The sequence below is a fragment of the Myxine glutinosa genome, chromosome 5 (genome assembly GCF_964187855.1).
Source record: "Myxine glutinosa chromosome 5, kmMyxGlut1.1, whole genome shotgun sequence".
Lineage (NCBI taxonomy): Eukaryota > Metazoa > Chordata > Myxini > Myxiniformes > Myxinidae > Myxine > Myxine glutinosa.
The window spans coordinates 131,153,945-131,176,792 of record NC_136265.1 but is presented as its reverse complement, the minus strand read 5'-3'; the positions used below and the strand labels follow the sequence as shown (position 1 = coordinate 131,176,792).

The 22,848-nt window shown below is 44.6% G+C and overlaps 1 protein-coding gene across 1 annotated transcript in view; it reads right to left on the bottom strand.

The window, feature by feature from the left end:
• Positions 1-10,164: 10,164 nt before the first annotated feature.
• The window catches only part of CFAP43 (cilia and flagella associated protein 43), a 126,427-nt gene continuing 113,743 nt past the window's right edge, over positions 10,165-22,848 (bottom strand). The window contains exons 34-41 of the mRNA XM_078777100.1: positions 18,180-18,268; positions 17,530-17,740; positions 16,890-17,002; positions 13,491-13,650; positions 13,223-13,387; positions 12,296-12,376; positions 11,845-11,998; positions 10,165-10,967 (exon numbers count right to left, since the gene is read on the bottom strand). Of these exons, the coding sequence (XP_078633226.1) occupies positions 10,795-10,967; positions 11,845-11,998; positions 12,296-12,376; positions 13,223-13,387; positions 13,491-13,650; positions 16,890-17,002; positions 17,530-17,740; positions 18,180-18,268 (1,146 nt within the window). The 3' untranslated portion in view covers positions 10,165-10,794. The remainder of the gene's footprint in view (positions 10,968-11,844; positions 11,999-12,295; positions 12,377-13,222; positions 13,388-13,490; positions 13,651-16,889; positions 17,003-17,529; positions 17,741-18,179; positions 18,269-22,848) is intronic.

Sequence of the window (22,848 nt, the reverse complement as noted above, 5' to 3'; positions counted from 1 at the left end):
CGTTCACTTAATCCACCGTCATGGTCTCCAATTCCACTGCTTCGCCGATGACATCCAGCTTTTCATCTCCACCAAGTCCGTCTCCACCGACACCCACTCTATCCTGACAAACTGCATCACTGAAATAAAATCCTGGCTTCAAATCAACTTCCTCAAACTTAACTGTGATAAATCTGAAATAATCATCATTGGCCCAAAAACGCTCACCAAGTCCACCCATAACTTTGCCCTCAACATCGACGGTTTCCCAGTATCCACCTCCCCTCACATCCGGAATCTTGGCATCATCTTTGACCAAACCCTCTCCTTCGACAAATACACTAAACAAATCACAAAGACAGCCTGCTTTCACCTGAAAAACATCGCCCGTCTCCGTCCATCCCTCTCCTCCGTGGCTGCAGAAACCCTCATCCACGCCTTCATCACTTCCCGTCTGGACTACTGCAATAGCCTCCTTTATGGTTCACCCTCAACAATCACCAATAAACTCCAATACATTCAGAACTCCGCTGCCCGTCTACTCACCCATTCCCGGACCCGTGACCACATCACCCCCGTCCTTTACAAGCTCCACTGGCTCCCCATCTCCCAGAGAATCCAGTACAAAATCCTCCTCTTGACCTACAAAGCCCTCCATAACCTGGCCCCATCCTACCTGGCTGACCTCCTCTCCAGACACACTCCCACCCGCAACCTCCGCTCTGCTGGTACCAACCTCCTGACCCCCCCCCCCATCCGGACCAAATTTAGATCCTGGGGGGACAGGGCCTTCTCCATCGCTGCTCCCACCCTCTGGAAGTCGCTACCTCACACCATCAGAGACTCCTCCTCACTCACCACATTCAAAACATCACTCAAGACCCACCTGTTCAACACTGCATTCAACATTTAACCCACAGCATCTAACCCCTGACTATCTCCTCTCCTTCTCCCTCCTTTGTGCTTTGAATATTTCCCTATTGATTCTTCTTTTTTGCAATTGTTTTTATGTTTTGCTATGCATTATGTTTTGCACTCTGTCAAAGCGTCTTTGGGCTTCCTGAAAAGCGCTATATAAAATAAATGCATTATTATTATTATTATTATTATTATCCATATAGAGTATGCCTCCAGCACATCCATATAGAGTATTCCTCCAGCACATCCATATAGAGTATTCCTCCAGCACATCCATGTGGAGTATTCCTCCAGCACATCCATATAGAGTATGCCTCCAGCACATCCATGTAGAGTATTCCTCCAGCACATCCATATAGAGTATTCCTCCAGCACATCCATATAGAGTATGCCTCCAGCACATCCATATGGAGTATGCCTCCAGCACAGCCATATAGAGTATGCCTCCAGCACATCCATATGGAGTATGCCTCCAGCACATCCATATAGAGTATGCCTCCAGCACATCCATATGGAGTATGCCTCCAGCACATCCATATAGAGTATGCCTCCAGCACATCCATATAGAGTATGCCTCCAGCACATCCATATGGAGTATGCCTCCAGCACATCCATATAGAGTATGCCTCCAGCACATCCATATAGAGTATGCCTCCAGCACATCCATATAGAGTATTCCTCCAGCACATCCATATAGAGTATTCCTCCAGCACATCCATATAGAGTATGCCTCCAGCACATCCATGTGGAGTATTCCTCCAGCACATCCATATAGAGTATGCCTCCAGCACATCCATATAGAGTATGCCTCCAGCACATCCATATCGAGTATTCCTCCAGCACATCCATATAGAGTATGCCTCCAGCACATCCATATGGAGTATGCCTCCAGCACATCCATATAGAGTATGCCTCCAGCACATCCATATAGAGTATGCCTCCAGCACATCCATATAGAGTATTCCTCCAGCACATCCATATAGAGTATGCCTCCAGCACATCCATATAGAGTATGCCTCCAGCACATCCATATAGAGTATTCCTCCAGCACATCCATATAGAGTATGCCTCCAGCACATCCATATGGAGTATGCCTCCAGCACATCCATATAGAGTATGCCTCCAGCACATCCATATAGAGTATGCCTCCAGCACATCCATATAGAGTATTCCTCCAGCACATCCATATAGAGTATGCCTCCAGCACATCCATATGGAGTATGCCTCCAGCACATCCATATAGAGTATTCCTCCAGCACATCCATATAGAGTATTCCTCCAGCACATCCATATAGAGTATTCCTCCAGCACATCCATGCCGTTGCGTTGCACCTTGTGGGCAAGGCCCTTTAAAGTATGTCGGCTGTTCTTCACTGAAATGAATACAACAACAAACTGAAAAGACGTTAGTGAACTTAGAATTCCCTGTGCAGACACGCGGCTATCACGATCCCACCTGCAGGAATTCTCATCACCGTCGGGATTTACAATCCTGTCCAAACAAATACAGACAAATGGATATAACTCTTCGACTGTCTCGTAACAAGAGTGTGTCTCCACCCACCTCGTCTTGCACAGACCTTTCAGTTTTTTTGCTGAGGTTTCCTCTTCTTGCTCAGATAAGGTACACACACACACACACACACACACACACACACACACACACACACACACCACCACAGACACACACACACACACACCACAGACACACACACACACACACACCACAGACACACACACACACACACCACAGACACACACACACACACCACAGACACACACACACACACCACAGACACACACACACACACACCACAGACACACACACACACACCACAGACACACACACACACACCACAGACACACACACACACACACACACACACACACACAAGACACACCACAGACACACACACACACACACCGACAAAATTAATCAATTTATAGCAGAAGGAATAGCTGGGCTCAGTATGGTTTTTTTACCGTCGCACTTGGAGTGTTTTATAATAAAGCAAAAGTGATTTAAAACCTCTGAGCGTTGGGAAGCTGCCTGGAATGTTCCTTGTTCAAAATCATCTGGACACGAGGGCCGTTTCAGGATATTCACACCTTATAATTTATCAAAAATCCAGAGGGGGGTGGGGGGGCGGTGCGCACCCCTGAACCCCCCCCGGATCCGCCCCTGTGTGAACAGTAAACCTGCATGGCTGCCTTTACGGTACTGGTATTTGATATTTTGCCGGTATTTCTTCATTCGTTTCGTTCATTCAACTTTGACTCAAAAGACACCGCAGATCCGCACTGTTATCATATAAACTTCGTGTATTATTTAACGTTTAATTAATTATATTGAATAGACGTTTGTAAGAAAATGTTTCCCACCAGGGGGAGACGATCCAAGGTGCGAATAACGTTTCCAACACTTTCTTTGTTTTGCTCCGACGAAGGGCTAATGCTCCAAACGGCCGAAACCTCGCTTTCCCTGGCGGCAAACGTAGCTACTTACTCATGAACGTCTCTCGGTTGATGAAGACCGATGTCTTATATCTTGTCCGAAACCGACCGGCATGAGCACTGACCAATACCGGCACAATATCTCACAGAGATCGGCACAATATCTCACCGAGACCGGCACAATATCTCACCGAGACCGGCATGAGCCCTGACCGAGACCGGTACAATATCTCACCGAGACCGGCACAATATCTCAGAGACCGGCACAATATCTCACCGAGACCGGCATGAGCCCTGACCGAGACCGGCACAATATCTCACCGAGACGGCATGAGTCCTTCCCGAGACCGGCACAATATCTCACAGAGACCGGCACAATATCTCACCGAGACCGGCACAATATCTCACCGAGACCGGCACAACATCTCACCGAGACCGCCACAACATCTCACCGAGACCGGCACAATATCTCACCGTGACCGGCACAATATCTCGCCGGGACCGGCGCAATATCTCACCGAGACCGGCACAATATCTCACCGAGACCGGCACAATATCTCGCCGAACCCGGCACAAAATCTCACCGAAACCAGCACAATATCTCACCGAAACCGACACAATATCTCACCGAGACCGGAACAATATCTCACCGAACCCGGCACAATATCTCACCGAAACCGGCACAATATCTCACCGAAACCGGCACAATATCTCACCGAGACCGGCACACTATCTCAACGAGACCGGCACAATATCTCACTGAAACCTGCACAATATCTCACCAAGACCGGCACAATATCTCAACGCGACCGGCACAATATCTCACCGAACCCGGCACAATATCTCACCGAAACCGGCACAATATCTCACCGAACCCGGCACAATATCTCACCGAAACCGGCACAATATCTCACCGAGACCGGCACAATATCTCACTGAAACTGGAAAAATATCTCGCCCGAGACCGGCACAATATCTCAACGAGACCGGAACAATACCTCACCGAGACCGACGCAATATCTCACCGAAACTGGCGCAATATCTCACCGAAACCGACAAAATATCTCACCGCGACTGGCACAATATCTCACAGAGACCGGCACAATATCTCACCGAGACAGGCACAATATCTCACCGAAACCGGCACAATATCTCACCGAAACCGGCACAATATCTCACCGAAACCGGCAAAACATCTCACCGAGGCTGGCACAATATCTCACCGAGACCAGCACAATATCTCACCGAGACAGGCACAATATCTCACCGAAACCGGCACAATATCTCACCGAAACCGGCACAATATCTCACCGAAACCGGCACAATATCTCACCGAGACCGGCACAATATCTCGCCGAGACCGGCACAATATCTCACAGAAACCGGCATGAACCCTGACCGGGACCGGCACAATATCTCACTGAGACAGGCACAATATCTCACTGAGACAGGCACAATATCTCACTGAGACAGGCACAATATCTCACCGAGACCGGCACAATATCTCACCGAGACCGGCACAATGTCTCACCGAGACCGGCACAATGTCTCACCGAGACCGGCACAATATCTCACCGAGACCGGCACAATATCTCACCGAGGCCGACACAATATCTCACAGAGACCGGCACAATATCTCACTGAGACCGGCACAATATCTCACCGAAACCGGCATGAACCCTGACCGAGACCGGCAGAATATCTCACTGAGACAGGCACAATATCTCACCGAGACCGGCACAATATCTCACCGAGACCTGCACAATATCTCACCGAGACCTGCACAATATCTCACCGAGACCTGCACAATATCTCACCGAGACCTGCACAATATCTCACCGAGACCGGCACAATACCTCACCGAGACCGGCACAATATCTCACCGAGACCTGCACAATATCTCACCGAGGCCGGCACAATATCTCACCGAAACCGGCACAATATCTCACCGAGACCAGCACAATATTTCAACGAGACCGGCACAATATCTCACCGAGTCTCGCATTCCATTATATCCTTAATAATCCTGTGGTATTCTTGATTGTTCCTTTTCCTGTTTCTCCTTTTTCTCTTTTCCACATCATCTTCATTGTTTGAATAATAACAGGTCCAATTTCTCACCCAAGCAAATGATTGTGTAGTTTTTCCTTTTTTTAAATCTCATTCTGAATTCCGCTGCAGGGATAATAATCGGATATGGAAATTATTTAATTTTTTAAGTGATTCTTCACCATTGAGAGATAGGGCCAAAAACGATACATAGCAGGATATCTCAAAAAAGTTATTGATTGATTTGGACGAAACTTGTTGGACAGGTTGTGTGTGTGACAAGGAAAAATCGATTCAATTTTGGTGAAGATCCGGATCCGGATCTGGCTAGCAGAATTTTTTAAGTGATTCTTCACCATTGAGTGATATGGCCAACCAGGTGGAGGTATGCTCTCCACTGAGTGCCGTTCTAGGTTATACTTGCACTCGGTGCTAATTCGGGCAGGAATATGTAATTTGTTCAGGATCCCGGCGATAGCTCGCCTACTCTTCGCGAGGGACACCCTGGGATCTATAACGTCCACCAACAAATTCCGGCAGATGGGACGCCCGGTTAACGTCTATCCGAGGGATGACAGACACATTTATGAAGTCACCCTGCAGTGAAACACCAGGATGACAGTTTAACCCAAGCTAGTCAGCTTTGAGGTGAGTGTGCGTAAATCCAGGCCATCCTGTCAGCACATTTGTACTGTTGAGGTTTCCTGATATGAAATAAACTCCGCTTAAAGATGTTTAAACACACGAGGGTGGTTCAAGTAAAAGTGAAACTTTTGTGATTATGTCTTGGTACGTTGCAACGCACCGTCTCCCAGCGTGCAATTCCAGAAATGATGTCACTTTGACAAATAAATGAGGTCACTTAGAATTAAGAGATGGAATCACTTTCCGCTGAATGACTATCATGCAGAAAGTACATATGCAAATAAGATTTAAGAAAATCTGAAAATAATTATATAATTCAAACAGTGCACACACACACACACACACACACACACACACACACACACACACACACACACACACACACACACACACACACACACACACACACACTCAAAAATAAACCAACATTCTTCAATTGACCATTGAAATGCAACAACCTCAAAACAATAGGCGTAAACAACAACAACAACAACAACAACAAAGAGAGTTCATAGAACACGATGTTCAAGTGTTCAAGTCTAAACTTAAATGAATAGAACAAGAAAGAGCAATCAGGTTGCACACCCTCGGCAGGACATGTTCGTGTGGTGTATTTTGCGTGGTGCTTGTTTCATGTCGTTTCGGATAAGGTTCGTTTTTCTATCCAACATGGCTGCCAAACCATGTGACCTATGACATCACCATTTGCACACTATATACAGCAATGGTGTGAGATGATATTTGTAAAATGTCCCATCGATAGGGTAAGCACTTTCAGAGAAACTTTTTTTGAATATTGCCCTTAAATTCAACATGGCTGCCAAACCATGTGACTGATGTCGTTTTTTCCCCAACATTACATCGCCATGGGTAGTCGAACATGTGGTTAAAATTTCGCATCAATCCGTTCACTGCTTTCAGAGAAGAACAATAATATAATTTATGCAGTTTGTGCATAAAATGCAACATGGCTGCCAGACTATGTGAAAAAAAACAAAAAAACACCTTTAGAGGCCATTTTTCCCCGCAAGTGGGGGTTGGCCTTTTTCGGGAACCGTGGTTGTTGTTGTTTTTCGGTCCCCTTTTTGAAGCAATGTTTTATGGCCGGATGCCCTTCCTGACGCCAACCCTTTTTGCCGCCTTTAACGACAAGCAGGGAATTACCAGTGAACTGGTACTCAATTAGCCGACCTCGGGAGGATGAACAGGCTGAGTCAACCCCCCTGGCGTTAATTCAGGGATTGACCGGGATTACGAACCCAGGATCCTAGGATCCTAAGCCGGCACCCTAGCCGCTAGCCCAACACCAGACTATGTGACCTATGACTTAATCGTTTTCAAACTTCATTCTCCAAGGCTAGTAGATCATGTGTGTGGAGTTTCACGTCAATCCAGTAAGCCATTCTGGAAAAGAAGATTTTGAAGGTTTTCATGTTCAATCCAATATGGCTGCCGAACCACGTGACCGATGGATTCTCCCACACAATTTTTGCAAAGATCACGCTCAAGAAATTTCAAACTGATCGGATCAACCATTCTACTTGTGTAATTATGACATCATAATGAAGGCACCTATGACATCTTCATGAATATATATTGTTCCCCATGGGAAATACTTGACAGTGAGCAATATTTAATTTTTTTCCATGGAGCGGTTTTGGAGATATGGAGGTGCAAAGCCTTTTGGTTTTTCCAAGATGGCACCTGTACCACCTGCCCTATGGCCCCTATGACATCATAATTATCATTAAACATTCTACAGGAGGAAGCGCTCCTTTGGTGAATTTTTCATGTCAATCGGACAACAGTTGCAGAGAAAGCATCATCATGTTCTGTGTGGACAAACAAACAAACAAACAAACAAACAAACAGATTCGAATGCAATACCGTCTCCTCCGGTGAGAGTAATAATGATGTTAAAGAGAGTTAAAAATATGAAGAAGTATAAATATATTCCAATATATACAGTACTGTAATAAGACCACGTTGAGTCGCAGTTTCAGAGATAGAGACTTTATTGATCACCATAGAACGCAGTGTGAATCGCCATGGTACATCGCCATAATCGGCGGCCTCTTCTTCATCCCGATAGCGCACCCTCTAACACGCCACGCCCACTTCCCTGGAGCTGCGCTTGACGGCTCCTATTACATACACCACCCGATAGAGCTTGTCCAAGTACTATAAAAAGTGGAGGTTCTTTTTATGCAATTTGTGTTCTACAGTGCACAACGATATCATTAAATTTAAATAAAGGTTTAAAGAGGCTTAAAGGCGTATAAATAAATAAATAAATTCCGGGTTTTGACAATGCTGAGTTCCAGGCTGAGACAACGCAAACTGGTGAAACGGCGGTAAAACCCGGATTAATTCTGGGTTTACAGATATATTAATTCCAAGTGCTCTAAAAGTGAAGGTATAATGGTGAAGGAAGGAAGGTGATTTGTGTTCTCCAGTGTACAAGTATAAAATTAAATCTAAATAAAAGTTTAAAGGTGCATAAATATATTAAGTCCAGGTTTTACCACCCTTTCACCAGTGTCTGTAGTACACTAGTACATCATCCTTTCTAAGACATTACATCAGTTATCCATGCCTGTTGTTTGTGTCTTTTATAACATCCGTAAAAACTATATTTGGAATGATTTTTTTATTTTGACTGCCAGACAGACAGAGTTTAAATAATCTCACTCCTCTGCGTGTGGGTTGTTCGGGACAAATTCAGAGACAAAGGACGGTAAAACTAAAGAATTATCTTCCTATTCATGTTCCGATTCGTGTGCGTGGGGTAACAACCTTGCTATTCATCTCCTTATGATTGATCAATTTTAATGGGAGGAATGTGGAAAGTTACTCATTGGTCGTTGTATGTGGTTTGTCTGTAGATGCCTTCACCTGTGCCAGTAGGCACGAGATCCGACATGGCGACATATGCATGGTTTCAGTTCCTGAAGAATAAAGAGATAAACTGCATCGTTTTTTGAACGAAGGAGGGTGTTGAACATCATTAAATTAATTTCTGGCTGGCAGCACAGATTGGTAATGACTCCCGTAATGACGAAAATCCAATACTAACCTGGTGAGGATTTCAAATCGAGTCGTCACAGTGTGGACGGTGACCGAGATGACGGTACTAACGCCATCCGAGGGTCACACATGCAAATGTCGAAAGATCGAATCCACGGGCCTCGGAGAACCATCACATTAAAGACAGATCTTGCTGAAAAACTGCACATGAGCATCGTCAATGTAGAAATAAAGACACGGTGGTTGAACATACGGTTAAGTTTCGCATCAATCCGTTCATTCCTTTCCGTGTGCAGTGTGCAGGAAGAGTGTCGGAGTGAACTCCATTCAATGTACAATGTGCGCTGAGTGGGTTCATCAAAAATGTAGTGGTCTGAGAGGGTCATTAACCAGTGTGGCAGCTACATTCAAATGTAAGGTGTGCACAGAGGGAGCTGCAGATGGAGGAAATGTTGAGTTGGATCTTGGAGACGGCGTGAAGCTGGAAGGTGTGAAAACATTTTGCTACCTCGGAGACATGCTGAATGGAGAAGGTGGATCAGACTCGGCAACGGTTGCTGGAGTGAGATGTGCATGGAAGAGGTTTCGGGAACTGAGTGGCGTGCTGACGAGGAGGGGAGTGTCGTTGAAGCTGAAGGGAAAGGTGTATGCTGCATGTGTGAGAAGTGTTATGATTTATGGGAGCGAGACATGGGTAATGAACGTAGAGCAGCAACGAAGGCTGGAAAGGGTGGAAATGCGAATGGTTCGATGGATGTGCGGAGTATCGTTGAGAGAGAGGAAGACAAATGATGAATTGCGAAAGATGATGGGAACAGAGCCTGTGATGGATGCTGTGAAGAGGAACAGGTTGAGATGGTTTGGTCATGTGTTGAGGAAGGATGAAAGTGACTGGTTGAGAAGAGTGATGGAAATGAATGTAGAAGGAAGTAGAGGACGGGGAAGACCGAGAAAGATTTGGGCTAAAGATGGTGGAAGAATAAATGCGGGCAAGGGGGTTAACAAGGGGGGATGCAGAAAATAGGGCAAAATGGAGAAGATTGTCATGGGGACCGCAAGGCTAACCCCCGCTCTAGCAGGGAAAATGGCCTTAAAATGCATGTTGTTGTTTGTTGTTGTTCATTGCTTTCAGAGAGAAGAACAACAATTTAATTTATGCAGTTTTTGCATTAAATCCAATATGGCTGCCAGACCATGTAACCTATGACTTAATCGTTTTCAAACTTTATTCTCCAAGGCTAGTAGATCATGTGTGTGGAGTTTCGCATCAATCATCTTGGCAATGATAAAATGTGTACACGTGTTCGTGTTAATCAAACCATTCTCGTTGGAATCGGATCGAATTTAAAACCATCAATGGACATCCAAATGTGCAAAGTGTGAATGTACAAGTCACACATGCAAAACAACTCCAAAAAAGGGGATATATATTTATTCCGGATGTGACGATGCAGGGATTTTGACTGCCCTACCCCCCACTGTGCACATTCACTTTCCTTCCATTATTCCCATCTAGAGTCAAATTTCCTTCCCTCTTTTTTCTCCTCTTTCCCCAGTGTGTGCATAATAAATAGATGGCTTCCAAGGGAAGAACAGAAATATTTAACCAAATCCGTTAGTAGTGGATTTAAAAGAAGGAAGTATTATTGCCTTGCACCGTTGACCAAATGTGACCAATGGCAAGCCGATTGTCGTAGCACCGTGAGGGCCTCTGCGGTGTTTTTAGTACTTTGGGTGAGACAATGAAAGGAAATTCCTCCTGTGAAGCCGCTCTGCCTCAGCACGAAGCAAAGCCAACTCCTCCGCTTGCTTCTGGGTGATGTCGAGTAGGTGGCGTCTCCTCAGGATGCCCGAGTAGTTCTTTTTGTGCATGGCCGCCTTCCCTCCCTCGGCATCTGGTGGGAACAATCCCACAAAATAAATATACAATTGTTAAAATGGTAAAATATATGTGGTAATAAGGCCGTCTCGAGCTCGCTTTTCCTGCACCTGATGCCCGGCGGAATCACCTAACTAAAACCGTCATGTGGTGTTTTACTGGCATTGTGAATTTCACAATGGAGCACCGCATTCTTCGGAGGAGAAATTAAGCTGGCTATCCTGTCTACGACACACACATTACAAATCTCATCGAATTTGTGTAGTAGTAAACTTTTTGAGCAGGTACCATTGTCAAAACCACTTGTGAGTTGAGCATAGGGGGCGGGGGGGGACATACATCAGTGAATCCTACACACAACCTCGACAAACTTTGGCCTCATTATGGCCATTTATAATCAATATAGACCGATTTGGCCTCATGAATGCTGAGCCCCCAAAAGGCGAGAACAATAAATATGAATAATAGCAAATATTGACCTATAGCTTGGGGACGCCGTGGGTGTTTGGACATACCATGTCGCAGCAATTCTTGACCAACGATGGGTCTTAAGTGTCAATGTGTTTGTATTTCATATCGCTGGACAAGAACAGCTGCTCGGGGGTACCTCCCAATACACCCCAGTTTCCCATGATATGTATGAAGTGCATCCACATACACAGATCATGCAATAAAGGTTTGCCACAAGCATGGTGACATGTCTTCCTGTGCCACTTCCTGCCAACATTTTTGAGAAAAACCATTTATGATGCAAACAAACGATTCACCCAATAAATAAAAGCAGTAAATGAATTAAAAACATCCAAAACAGTATTTCGAGAGAGGAGTGTTATTCCGAGATTTAAAAAAAACAATGCGAAATTCCATCTATTTAAAGTACGACAATAACCTACCCACACTGTTCTCCAGAAGGTACATTTCACCGACGTTGATCTCGAGCTCCCGAACCATGGTGTTCCTCATCTCAACTTCCTTTGCCCTCCTTTGTATGCCACAACTCAGCTCCTCAAATTGCAGTTCTTGCCGTCTCATCACCTTCTGCTGATACTGTGCAGGTGCCGGAAGGAATATATTGGGTTAAAGCACGATGGATAAAACGTTATGTAATTACGTCACCGTGGCAGCCCAGTTTCACCAGCTCGAGGCCAATGTTGAAAGGTCCTTTGAGGAGATGTTCAGATTCAACCAACCATCTGATCAGGTGAAGCGATGCTTACGTGACTTGCAGGACCACGTTAGGAATCCGAACGTAACATTGGGACTTATGGGGAACCCGCTAAACGACGTCGGAGTTCGATTACTCCGATCAGTCAAAAATCCCGAACAAAACAAGCCCGAACTTACCTCCTGCCGAAGGACAATGTTTTTCTCCAGGTTGGAGATATCAGTAGATGCGGCATTTTGACGATCTGGGTTTTTCAGGTACTGTAAAGGTACGGTATGATTAATGACTTCTAATCTTTCACAGCACTGCTATCTCTTTCTCTATATACGTTTCATACCTCCTTTGGCAATTTGACATGGAATGTGCAAGAGGAAGGCTCTTCGTGAACTTTCCATGTCACATTGGTTGGAAATTCTTTCTGAATAGTCAGGTTCATTTTGTTTTTTTCGTTCAAAAATTTTGGAGATGAGCAAAACTATACATTTTTGGAATATTCAGAGCATGAGGAATCCAAAAATTAATGTTTACATTTGCGTAGACACCTTTGCGAAAATGACCCTCAGGACAGTGATGAAGATGTGTAAAAGCATATTCCTGAACGGTATAGACCAGGTAGATCGAGTGTATAGGACTTATAGTTCAATCTGATACTAACAAGGCTGCTTTCTTGCTTTATAAACCCATACCCATAACTTCAAAGGACTTGCAATATCATGTATTATGTAATACAGTTATATCATAAATATAAAGACAATGGTTTTCAATTACCTTTGTTTGTTGCTTTTCTATAATCCTGAGCACTATTTTGATGCCTTTATTGGATTCCATGACCCAGAAAACATAGGATTAGCATATTTAAATAAGATTCTCGGTCGACTAGAAGCCGAGATCGCGCAAAATATGTATTTTATGGCGGCCATTTTCAAAATCCAAAATGGCGGCCATGCAGCTGTCTGTGCAAATGCCAACATTGATTTTCCGATTCTCCATGCTCTGATGATTCCAAAAATGTACAGGTTTGCTAATCTCCCAAAATTTTGAACGAAATTATATTTGTTAACATAGTGAACCTGACTATAAGTGTAAATCGAGGAAACCGATCTTACCGCGTGCAGTTTCCGTGACACCTTCAGAAGCCGGATGTCCCGGATTTTCTGCTGCAGGTCTTCCATTTCCATCTGCTGCCTCCGGTGTTCCCACTCCAGACGGACAATCTTCTTGTGGAAATCCTTACCCTTAACCATGCCCGCAACCTTCTCCCCTATTAGGGCCTGCCGTAATTAAGTGGAACATAATACAATGGCAAAAAAACAAAGACAACAAGAGGAAATCCAAAGAGAAACATGATTTGTGAAACGAAAGCAGTGCGCTCACTATGATGGCCGAGTAGAGATCTTCCACAATGCTTTGATGCAAGAGGACACAGTTTGGATATTGAGGAACAAATGTTCCTGCCTCAATCTCCACTTGTCCTTGTTTCAACAAGAACTGCACAAGGAGATCGACCTGCTGCCTTGTCTTCTCTTCCTGCAGCCTGGTCAGGGATACAGACTACTACTCGGAAGGTGTAAAAAAATATGAAACAGTTGGAAAACTTAGAAGGATTATACCACGCAATGCAGTAAAAGGTAAATATAAGGAGATTCCAATCATTATAGCAAATTCTTCCTAATTGGGTTGACGACAAGGACGAATCGATTCAATTTTGGTGATGATCCGAATCCGGATGTGATAATTGTTTGTGATTTTTCACAATTGAGAGATAGGGCCATAAAACGATATAGCACGACATCTCAAAACCATGTGGACGGATTCGGACGAAACTTGGTGGACCACTTGGTTAGGTGACAATAACAAGCCGATTCGAGTTTGTTTGAAATCCGGATGCAGATTCGGCATACCCGTGCAATACAAAACGTAAACTGGTCACCCTGGCAGTGGTATGCGCTCTCCCGAGTCCGTTCTAGTTATTGCCATAAGGTACAGTTACAGTGGCGAAGACGATAGAACGGCATCCCGGGTTTGCAGCATCAGAAGAGAGGACATGGTCAATGAAAAACAAGCACAAAAAGTTTTAATTAAAACAAAAGCCGCGTCGATGTTACACAATGCATAGATGCAGCTGTGCCTATAACGTCGATGTTATAGGCACAGGACATTCCTATTGATTCGATTACTTGATGTTATTTTTGTGCAAAGTGAAAATATATCTCGGCAATTTCCCGTGTGTGGCGACGAATTTTTAATATATCTCGGCATTTTCCCGTCTGTTATTTCAGGCGGTGTATGACTGACCATGCCGCGATTGAAAAAAAAAAATCTCGGCAATTTCCCGTGTGTGGCGACACGTGAACGAAGCTATGCTCCTCTCTCCACATTATTGTGACGACGTATAAATTAAATATTTCATCGTGACGATTGTCATCAAATGGACGAATTTTTAATATATCTCGGCATTTTCCCGTCTGTTATTTTGGGCGGTGTATGACTGACCATGCCGCGATTTAAACAAAATATATATATCTCGGCATTTTCCCGTCTCTTATTTCGGGTGGTGTATGACTGACCATGCCGCGATTTAAACAAAAAAAAATCTCAATGGACTTGAAGTTACAGGCCTTTGAGAATTCATTTCGTTCTATAAAGGGCAACTTTCATCGGATTTTCTTCCCGTTTTTTTTCAACCGAGTCTAAAACTATGTTAGCGACTGTGAAAAATGAAATGATATATCGAATTTGATTTGAAATAAAACTGTGTGAGAGAGGAAGACACCACGGGCCTACAAAACAGGCCTCAAAGCTATGTGAGTTAATAAAATGGTGGATATTTGTTTATATGAAGGCTCTCCCAGAATGGGTGGAGCTATGGTTCCCAGAATGGGTGGAGCTTTGAGGTTTTGTCTTCTCTGCAAGAACAAGAAGAAGAACAAGAAGAACAACAACAACAGCAGAGGGCACTCTATGACCAGCGTCTGCGACGTGGCTAAAAATTCAAAACAATTAATGCTGTCACTGATTCACTGTATTAGGGCGTTGTTCCCATTTTTTTCATTCTTCACTTTTCGTTTTGTTGGCCAGGTATTCTGCTTTAGAATTGAAATCCAATAGTTAATTTAAAGTCTGACTGTTTTCATTGCATCGTTATTATTTGGGAGAGTGTGCTCCTTCCACAAATGTTGAATTTTAAAATGGCGCCTTCCATGTATGCAGGCATATTGAAATGGTCTGAGCTAGTTAGTCACGTCTTCTTCTTTTTTCAACTATCATTTTTACATCCACACATATTGTCTATTAGCTCAGTGAGCTCAGTAATAATTGGTTCACGAGTTATCAAACAGAGTGACCACTATATTCGTCATGGGTGTGTCTGTCTGTCTGTCTGCAGCTTAACTACCCAATGATGTCATCCGATCTTGATGAAACTTGGGCGGGAGGTTGATATCATGATCTAGTTGTGTCCTGCCTAGAGTGGGCGTATTGCGCCCATTGTGGGCGGAGCGACGCCCGAAAAAGATGTCTTTTTAGGGGGGTAATCGAGTTCAAGCTACATCTTCTCCGAGGGGTTTGGTGAAATCTGACAGGGGTTTCGGTATTTGGTTAGGCCAATGTCATGTGTCTAGCCCCACGGAGCTCAATTTTTCATTTTTGCCCCAAGGTCAAGGTCACAAGGTCACGAAATTTAGAAAAGTCGATTTTTGATGGTTTTATTACATTTGTTCGCTTCCTGGTAGGGTGAAATATCGTACATGATCTTATATTATCACATACATCATAAAATACAAGTTTTCCAACAAACGTCAGAATCCTTGACCTTTGAAGGTCACAAAGGTCAAATTTTCAAAGTTGTCGGAATCAAACCGAATTTTCGGTATTGTGTCGCTAACTAACCTCATAACTGATTATACATTATTTTCTATCTCATTTCAAGGTCAGTAACCTTCGTTTTAACATTTCCGGGCCAGCACCACACACAATTACGGAAAGCTGGCTCTTAAAGGCCTGCGCACGCAGCGCATTGGGGCCCTTTGTAAATAGGCATGTACACCGCATGTCGGGGGCCGACACCTGCCAAGTGGGCCCCCGACCCCCTAGTCCGGGCCTGTTTCGGTTATAGTCCGTCCTTCGTCATTGAATACCGCTCGCTCGTGAACCATCGTCGTCTCCTGACTTGTTCTGGATTATAACTCTCTCTGGAAACCAATTGGTTGTTCTCCACCTCTTCCTTTTTTTAAAAAGGGGTGACGTCCGATGACACCAAGCGCCTGCTCTGCCTTGACCACGATACTCCTCCACTTTCCTCTGCCAACTCTCAACTCCCCAATCACCCCCACCTTACTGATATTCCTCTTCGCACAATCCTCCCATCTCAACCGCGGTCTACCTCTTTTCCTCCTACCTTGTTCCCTCAACCATCCGCTCTCTTTGGCATTCCCTCTTCCCCCATCCGCACCAAATATCCAGCCAATCTCACTCCACCAATAACCAAGCTCACCCTAAAGATTTATCTTGTTGCAATTCAGTATTTAAAAAACCAGCCATCTCACTAATGACCTGACGGAAGACGTGGGAATTAAGGGGAGCGGAAATGCCCGCTCTGGCTCCGATGTGGTGCTATTTCAGGGTTTATTGTTGACTCAATAGCATACCGAGGGTTAAGTAAAGTAAATAAATACCCTCAGCAGCATTTGTTAACTCGATGTGACCCTAGGCCTGCTATTAATAAGTATTTTATATGCTTGTTTATTAGCACACCAAACAGGAAAGCAATTCAACCTGTTAAGTTCCTGTGTAATGTTGTTTATGTCCTGTTTCAGCTTTTCATCTTCTCCCGCCCTGTTCTGCAGAAACGTCTCCATCTCAGCCAGCACCAGTGCATTCTCATTCACCTTCGGAAGGAAAATGGCCGAATCAGGTGACTATCGCTGCTTCTACGCTCACACAAAATATTTCTTTGGCACAGCCATGTTCCTACACAATGATGTGGTTAAAATAACAGTTCAGTCGGTGAATTGTATATTGGATGCACAGAAATTCGAATCCATCACTAGATTGGCAACTTGAATAACCATGTCCATTCCTCTGGGTGGATGTAATGTCAGGGATCTGATAAGAGATGGAATTTTTTGATGGAGAATCCCAATGAAAAATTCGAATCGGTTTATTCCAGGAACAAGACAGACCATTTAACAACACAGAGCCTCGGCGTAGCAACCCGCACCTTGTGGATCTTAGCAACCCGCACCAGCGTGCTATGTTAAAGTAGGCCACCGGGGGTGCTACATTAAAGTTTCTTTGCATGTTGGGACGCACACAGACATGGGTACACATTCTCGCACATCCACTACAATTCCCTCACCCATCCCTTCCGCTCTTCATTTTGGGTGATGTGTAAAAATTGTCTTGCTGGTCTCACCGTCAGTTCACTTAGAACTTTCTCTTGACGGAGCCGGCAGAAGTGCTCCCACAGAGGAAGTTCAAGCTCCGCAGGACAGTACTCGGGTTTGTCGAGTGCCGCCATAGTCTGGAGCAGCGGTGTGGCAGCTTCTCGTGCCTGTCCACAATGAGAGCTGGGCCTCTCTGCATAAGGGTCTGCAGAGAGGGCGAGTGTACGCACCTTCTGTACCCTGCGCCAACAGCAATGATTCCAAATACAGATGATACCAGATTAGTATAATTTCCAATGGAAATTTCATTGTCAGGAGCTATTGCTTCAGTCAGGAGTTCCAAGTAATCTCATAATGAACAATTATGGAAAATAACTTTGCACAACTGCGTTTTCTATTCTCCAAAACCCTAAAGTGTCTCTTTTCAGAATGTCAAATGAAACCAAATCATTCACAAACAAAATGCTGCTCTCCTTTAACAATCTCAGACTGCCACATGAATCTTCCTGCTTCTCTAAAAATCTAAACACAGTCACAATAATGATAAAAAGAACAATCAATTAGGACTACTCTTCTTCTTTCTTTCTTTTTTTGATGCAACATACTTTTTATATCTCTACAGCTCTTTTTCCTCCCTGTGGTTCTTGATAGGAATGTTAAATGCTGGTGTCCATCTTACCGTGGCCGGTGTTTGTACATCTTGAATAGGTTGTCTATGATGGAGCTTTGCAAGTCTGGAAACTCCCACCTAAATCCACGCTCCAACTTCTGTGAGCAGCAACACATGTGGTGGGTTCAGAGCATTTCAAGTCACTTCGCAGGTAGAAAAGTTTTGATTTAGCTGATTTTGGCCGATTACTCCGAAGAACAACTATCACAATCATAATATTGTAACCGCTCCCTTCCATGAAGGGAACCGAGCTCCATGAGATCCAGTAATGTGCCATATACAGCTTAATGGGCGGATTTAGTGGAGGAAGAGGAGGGGCCTGTGGCTTTATGGGTTTTTCCGACTCTATCCCATCGAGGAGGACACGCACGCCTGCACATGGAGGTGGGGGCTGAGATTTGGTGGATCCAAGTGGAAGGGGAGCCTGAGAAAGATGAGGACGGGTGGCCGTGACGCGCGCGCACGCACTAACACACACACACAGCGGCGGGGAACAACACACTCTTATATACGAGGGCATGTTGAAAAGTAATGCCTCCTACTCTTTTTCTCCAAAACAGGTAAAGATATTCGAATAAAACACAGACATGTACTAACATAAATCTTATTTCTCAACATAATCACCACTGCGGTCCACACATTTCTGTCAAAGTTCATGTAGTTTTGTGATGTCATCACAATAGAACTGTGCATCCTGCTGAATTAACCAGCGCTTCACAGCAGCGTTGACATTATCGTTGGAAGAAAAATGTTCTACATGAAGGTGGTCCTTAAGTTTGGGGAAAGAGATGAAAACCTCACGAAGCCAAGTCAGGACTGGTGATGCTCAATGGCAGTACTCCATTGACCGTCTCTTACTTTCAGGATTGCAATGGTGCACCCACCTTTCATCTCCAGTCAGACATCCCAACTCTCATCTCCAGGCAGTCATCCCAACTGTAATCTCCAGTCAGACATCCCACCTTTCATCTCCAGACAGTCATCCCAACTCTCATCTCCAGTCAGACATCCCAACTCTAATCTCCAGACAGTCATCCCAACTCTCATCTCCAGTCAGTCATCCCAACTCTCATCTCCAGACAGTCATCCCAACTCTCATCTCCAGACAGTCATCCCAACTCTCATCTCCAGGACTTCATGCCACACAGCACTCACAATATCGTACTGCCCCTCTGCCATCTTGACTAACGTAGCACTGAGACCTGCTGTGTCAGAATAACAAAACTTCGCACCCAGTGGTGGGAAGAGCTAATGCGCAGACTGTGCATATTGTTTCATTCGAATATCTTTACCTGTTTTGGACAAAAAGAAAAGGAGGCATTACTTTTCATCACTATCATATATAGATTGTTACGGATCTGATCTCGGGGGTAAAATGGTAGAAAGATTATAATATTTATTTCATAGTACATGTTAGGGTAAGTGTGGTGTAATTCCTGTAAATAATATAACGTGTTGAGCTCGTGCTTCGAAATATATAGTCGACCAAGTGTCTGTATCTACACCATGGCTTTTCTCCCTCCCTACATTCTTGAAATTTCCCCATAGTTTATGTCTCTCGTTGGAATTTTGGTTTTTTTTTGGATACAAGACCGCGGCTCGTGTAAGAGCTAACATTAATCGCAAAAAACATAAACGGACACAAAAAACATGTAATAAAGGGAGCGAGAGACAAGATGGGGAGAGAGAGGGAAGCACACAAGCACAACAATGACAGAGAACAGGGACATCGGGCGATCTGTGGGAGGGAGAGCGCTTGGGGGGGGGGGGGGGGGGGCAGGGGAAGGGGATATAAAACAAATGGACACTGATAGGATTTCCAGGAAAGAAGTCGGTATTTCAAAAAGGTGGATCTGGGGTGAATTAACGAGAGTAGAAAAGATCAAGGTTTTAGACGGGGGAAGATAAGAGATGGTGGTGAACAGCTGTTTTAAAGACCTGGAGGGAGGAGTGGGATTGAAGAGAGTGAGGGAGTTTGTTCCAGAGGCGGGAGAAAAGAGGAATGAAAGAGTGAAGGTGAGCAGAGAGTCTTGATTTTGGCAATTTAACCATAAGAGGGTTTCTGGCAGATCTTGTGCGACCTGAAGGAATATTTGGACGACAGAGCACAGACATAGCTGGGGGAGCTAGGCCGGAGAGGAGTTGGTGGAAGACAGAAAGACCACCAACCTGCCTGCAGTGAGCGAGTGAAGGGCCCTCAGAATCAGCTTTGTCACGACAGATACCAATAATTCTAAAACGTGGCTCAAGCACAATCGCTGTATGTGCGTTGAGTTTTGCCGACACCACATCCATTGACAGTTAATCATCGGTAATTGCGGGGCTAGCACAAGGCCACGAGACGGGCCAAGGTCATGCCCGTATAACGACATCTGTTTGGTGGCACTGTCAATAGACAGGGCATGCACCACGAGCCCTGGGATGGGCCCAGTGGGGTCTATAATAGCTTGAGTGTCGAGTGTGCTGTGTGCAGTCTAGTGATGTGTTCAGTCCTTCATCACATGCTGTTTGTGCAGTCTGCTCGCGCTGGTAGGTTCTTGCTGTTGGCTGGCACAAGAAGTCCTGGAGGGAAGACACTCAGGGTGCAGCAGAGAAAAGTCCTACACATGGCTACTGCGTGCACATATGTGACGTAACGACTGAACGGGCTGAGCCACAAACAGAGAGCGATTGTGGGGGAGCTGGACCACGTTCGCCAGAAGGATTCACACAGCACAGGTTTTTCTTTTGCCTAATCATCTCCCTTTTTGGTCCTATGTTTCCTGAACGGTTAAGGTTACGGTTAAGGTGAACGGTTAAGGCATATTCGTTAAGCCATCATGGTTCCGGGGCACGTTGATTTAATTGGATGGTTAACCCGTTAGAATGCATATTGAGTCCGTGCTTAAGCGCCTCCACCGCGGATCACTGACAGCATTTGCTGGGCCATCTTGTCAGCTTTCCGCCACAGTCTTTGTGTTTGGAGATGCTGATTCGAGCCTACTTACAGTGCCTTCATAAAGTATTCACACCCCTTGACCTTTTTCACATTTTATTGTGTTACAGCCAGAATTTGAAATGGATTAAATTGCGATTTTTGTCACTAATCTACACATAATACCTCTTTGCTATGACACTTCAAATTGAGCTCAGGTGCATCCAATTTCCTTTGATGATCCCTGAGATGTCTCTACAACTTGACTGGAGTCAACCTGTGGCCAATTCAATTGATTGGACATGATTTAGAAAGAAAAACACCTTTCTATATAAGGTCCCACAGTTGACAGTGCATGTCAGAGCAGAAACTCATTAAGCCCAAGGAACTGTCCGTATAACTCCGAAATAGAATTGTGAGGAGGCCTAGATTTGGGGAAGGGTATAAAACAGTTTTTAGTGTTGAAAGTTCCAAGAGCACATTGAGCTGCATCATTAGGAAATGGAAAGAATATGGAACTTCCCAGACTCTTCATAGAGCTGGCTGTCCGACGAAACTGAGCAACCGGGCAAGCAGGACCTTGATCAGGGGGGTGACCAAGAACCCAATGACCACAGACAGAACTACAGAGTTCCTTGGTTGAGATGGGAGAACCTGCCAGGACACCAGTCTCTGCAGCACTTCAGAAATTATGGGAGAGAAGCTGACGCTTTATGGGAGAGTGGACAGACGGAAGCCACTCCTAAGAAAAAGCACATGACAGCATGCCTGGAGTTTGCAAAAAGGGATGTGAAAAACTCAGCATGAGGCAAAATATTCTGTGGTCTGAATAGACAAAAATTTAACTCTTTGACCTGAATGCAAAGCACTACATCGAGAGGAAACCGAGCACAGCTCATTACCCATCTAACACCATCCCTACTGTGAAGCATGGTGGTGGCAGCATCATGCTATGGGGATGCTTTTCAGTGGCAGGGACTGGGATACTTGTGAGGATAGAGGGAACAATGAGTGGAGCCAACTACAGGCAAATCCTTGAGGAGAACCTGCTTCAGAGTGAAAAAGACCTTAGACTGAGGCAAAGATTTACGATCCAACAGGACAAGGATCCCAAGCATACAGCCAAAGCAACACTGGAATGCCTTCAGAACCAGAACATGAAAGTCCTTGAGAGGCCCAGCCAACGCCCAGACTTGAATCCCATTGAGAATCTGTGGAAGGACTTGAAGACTGCTGTTCACCGACGCTCCCCATCCAACTTGACAGAGCTTGAGCAAATCTGCAAGGAGGAAACTCCCCAAATCCAGATGTGCAAAGCTGATACAGACATACCCAAGAGGACTCGTAGATGTAAACGCTGCCAAAGGTTCTTCTCCAAAGTATTGGCTCAGGGAGCTGTGCCTCTACCACTATTGTATTTCTGTAATATTTATGTGTAATATGTAATATTGGGGGCTATTTTTGTAAATTTCATGTTTTTGTATTTCATTTTCAATGAGTTTGTGAAAATTTCTAATAACATGTTTTTACTTTGTCATTATGGGGTATTTTGTGTAGATCAGTGACAAAAAAAATTAAATTTAATCCATTTCAAAATTCAGGCTGAAACACAAGAAAATGTGAAAGTCAAGGGGTGTGAATACTTTCTGAAGGCACTGTAACCTGGCGGACATGTAGATCCTTTCGTCCCATACATGCCGGATGGCATGAAGGTCATTCAAGACTGCTTAGTTTCCTGTCTGCTGTAATCAGTTGGTGGATATT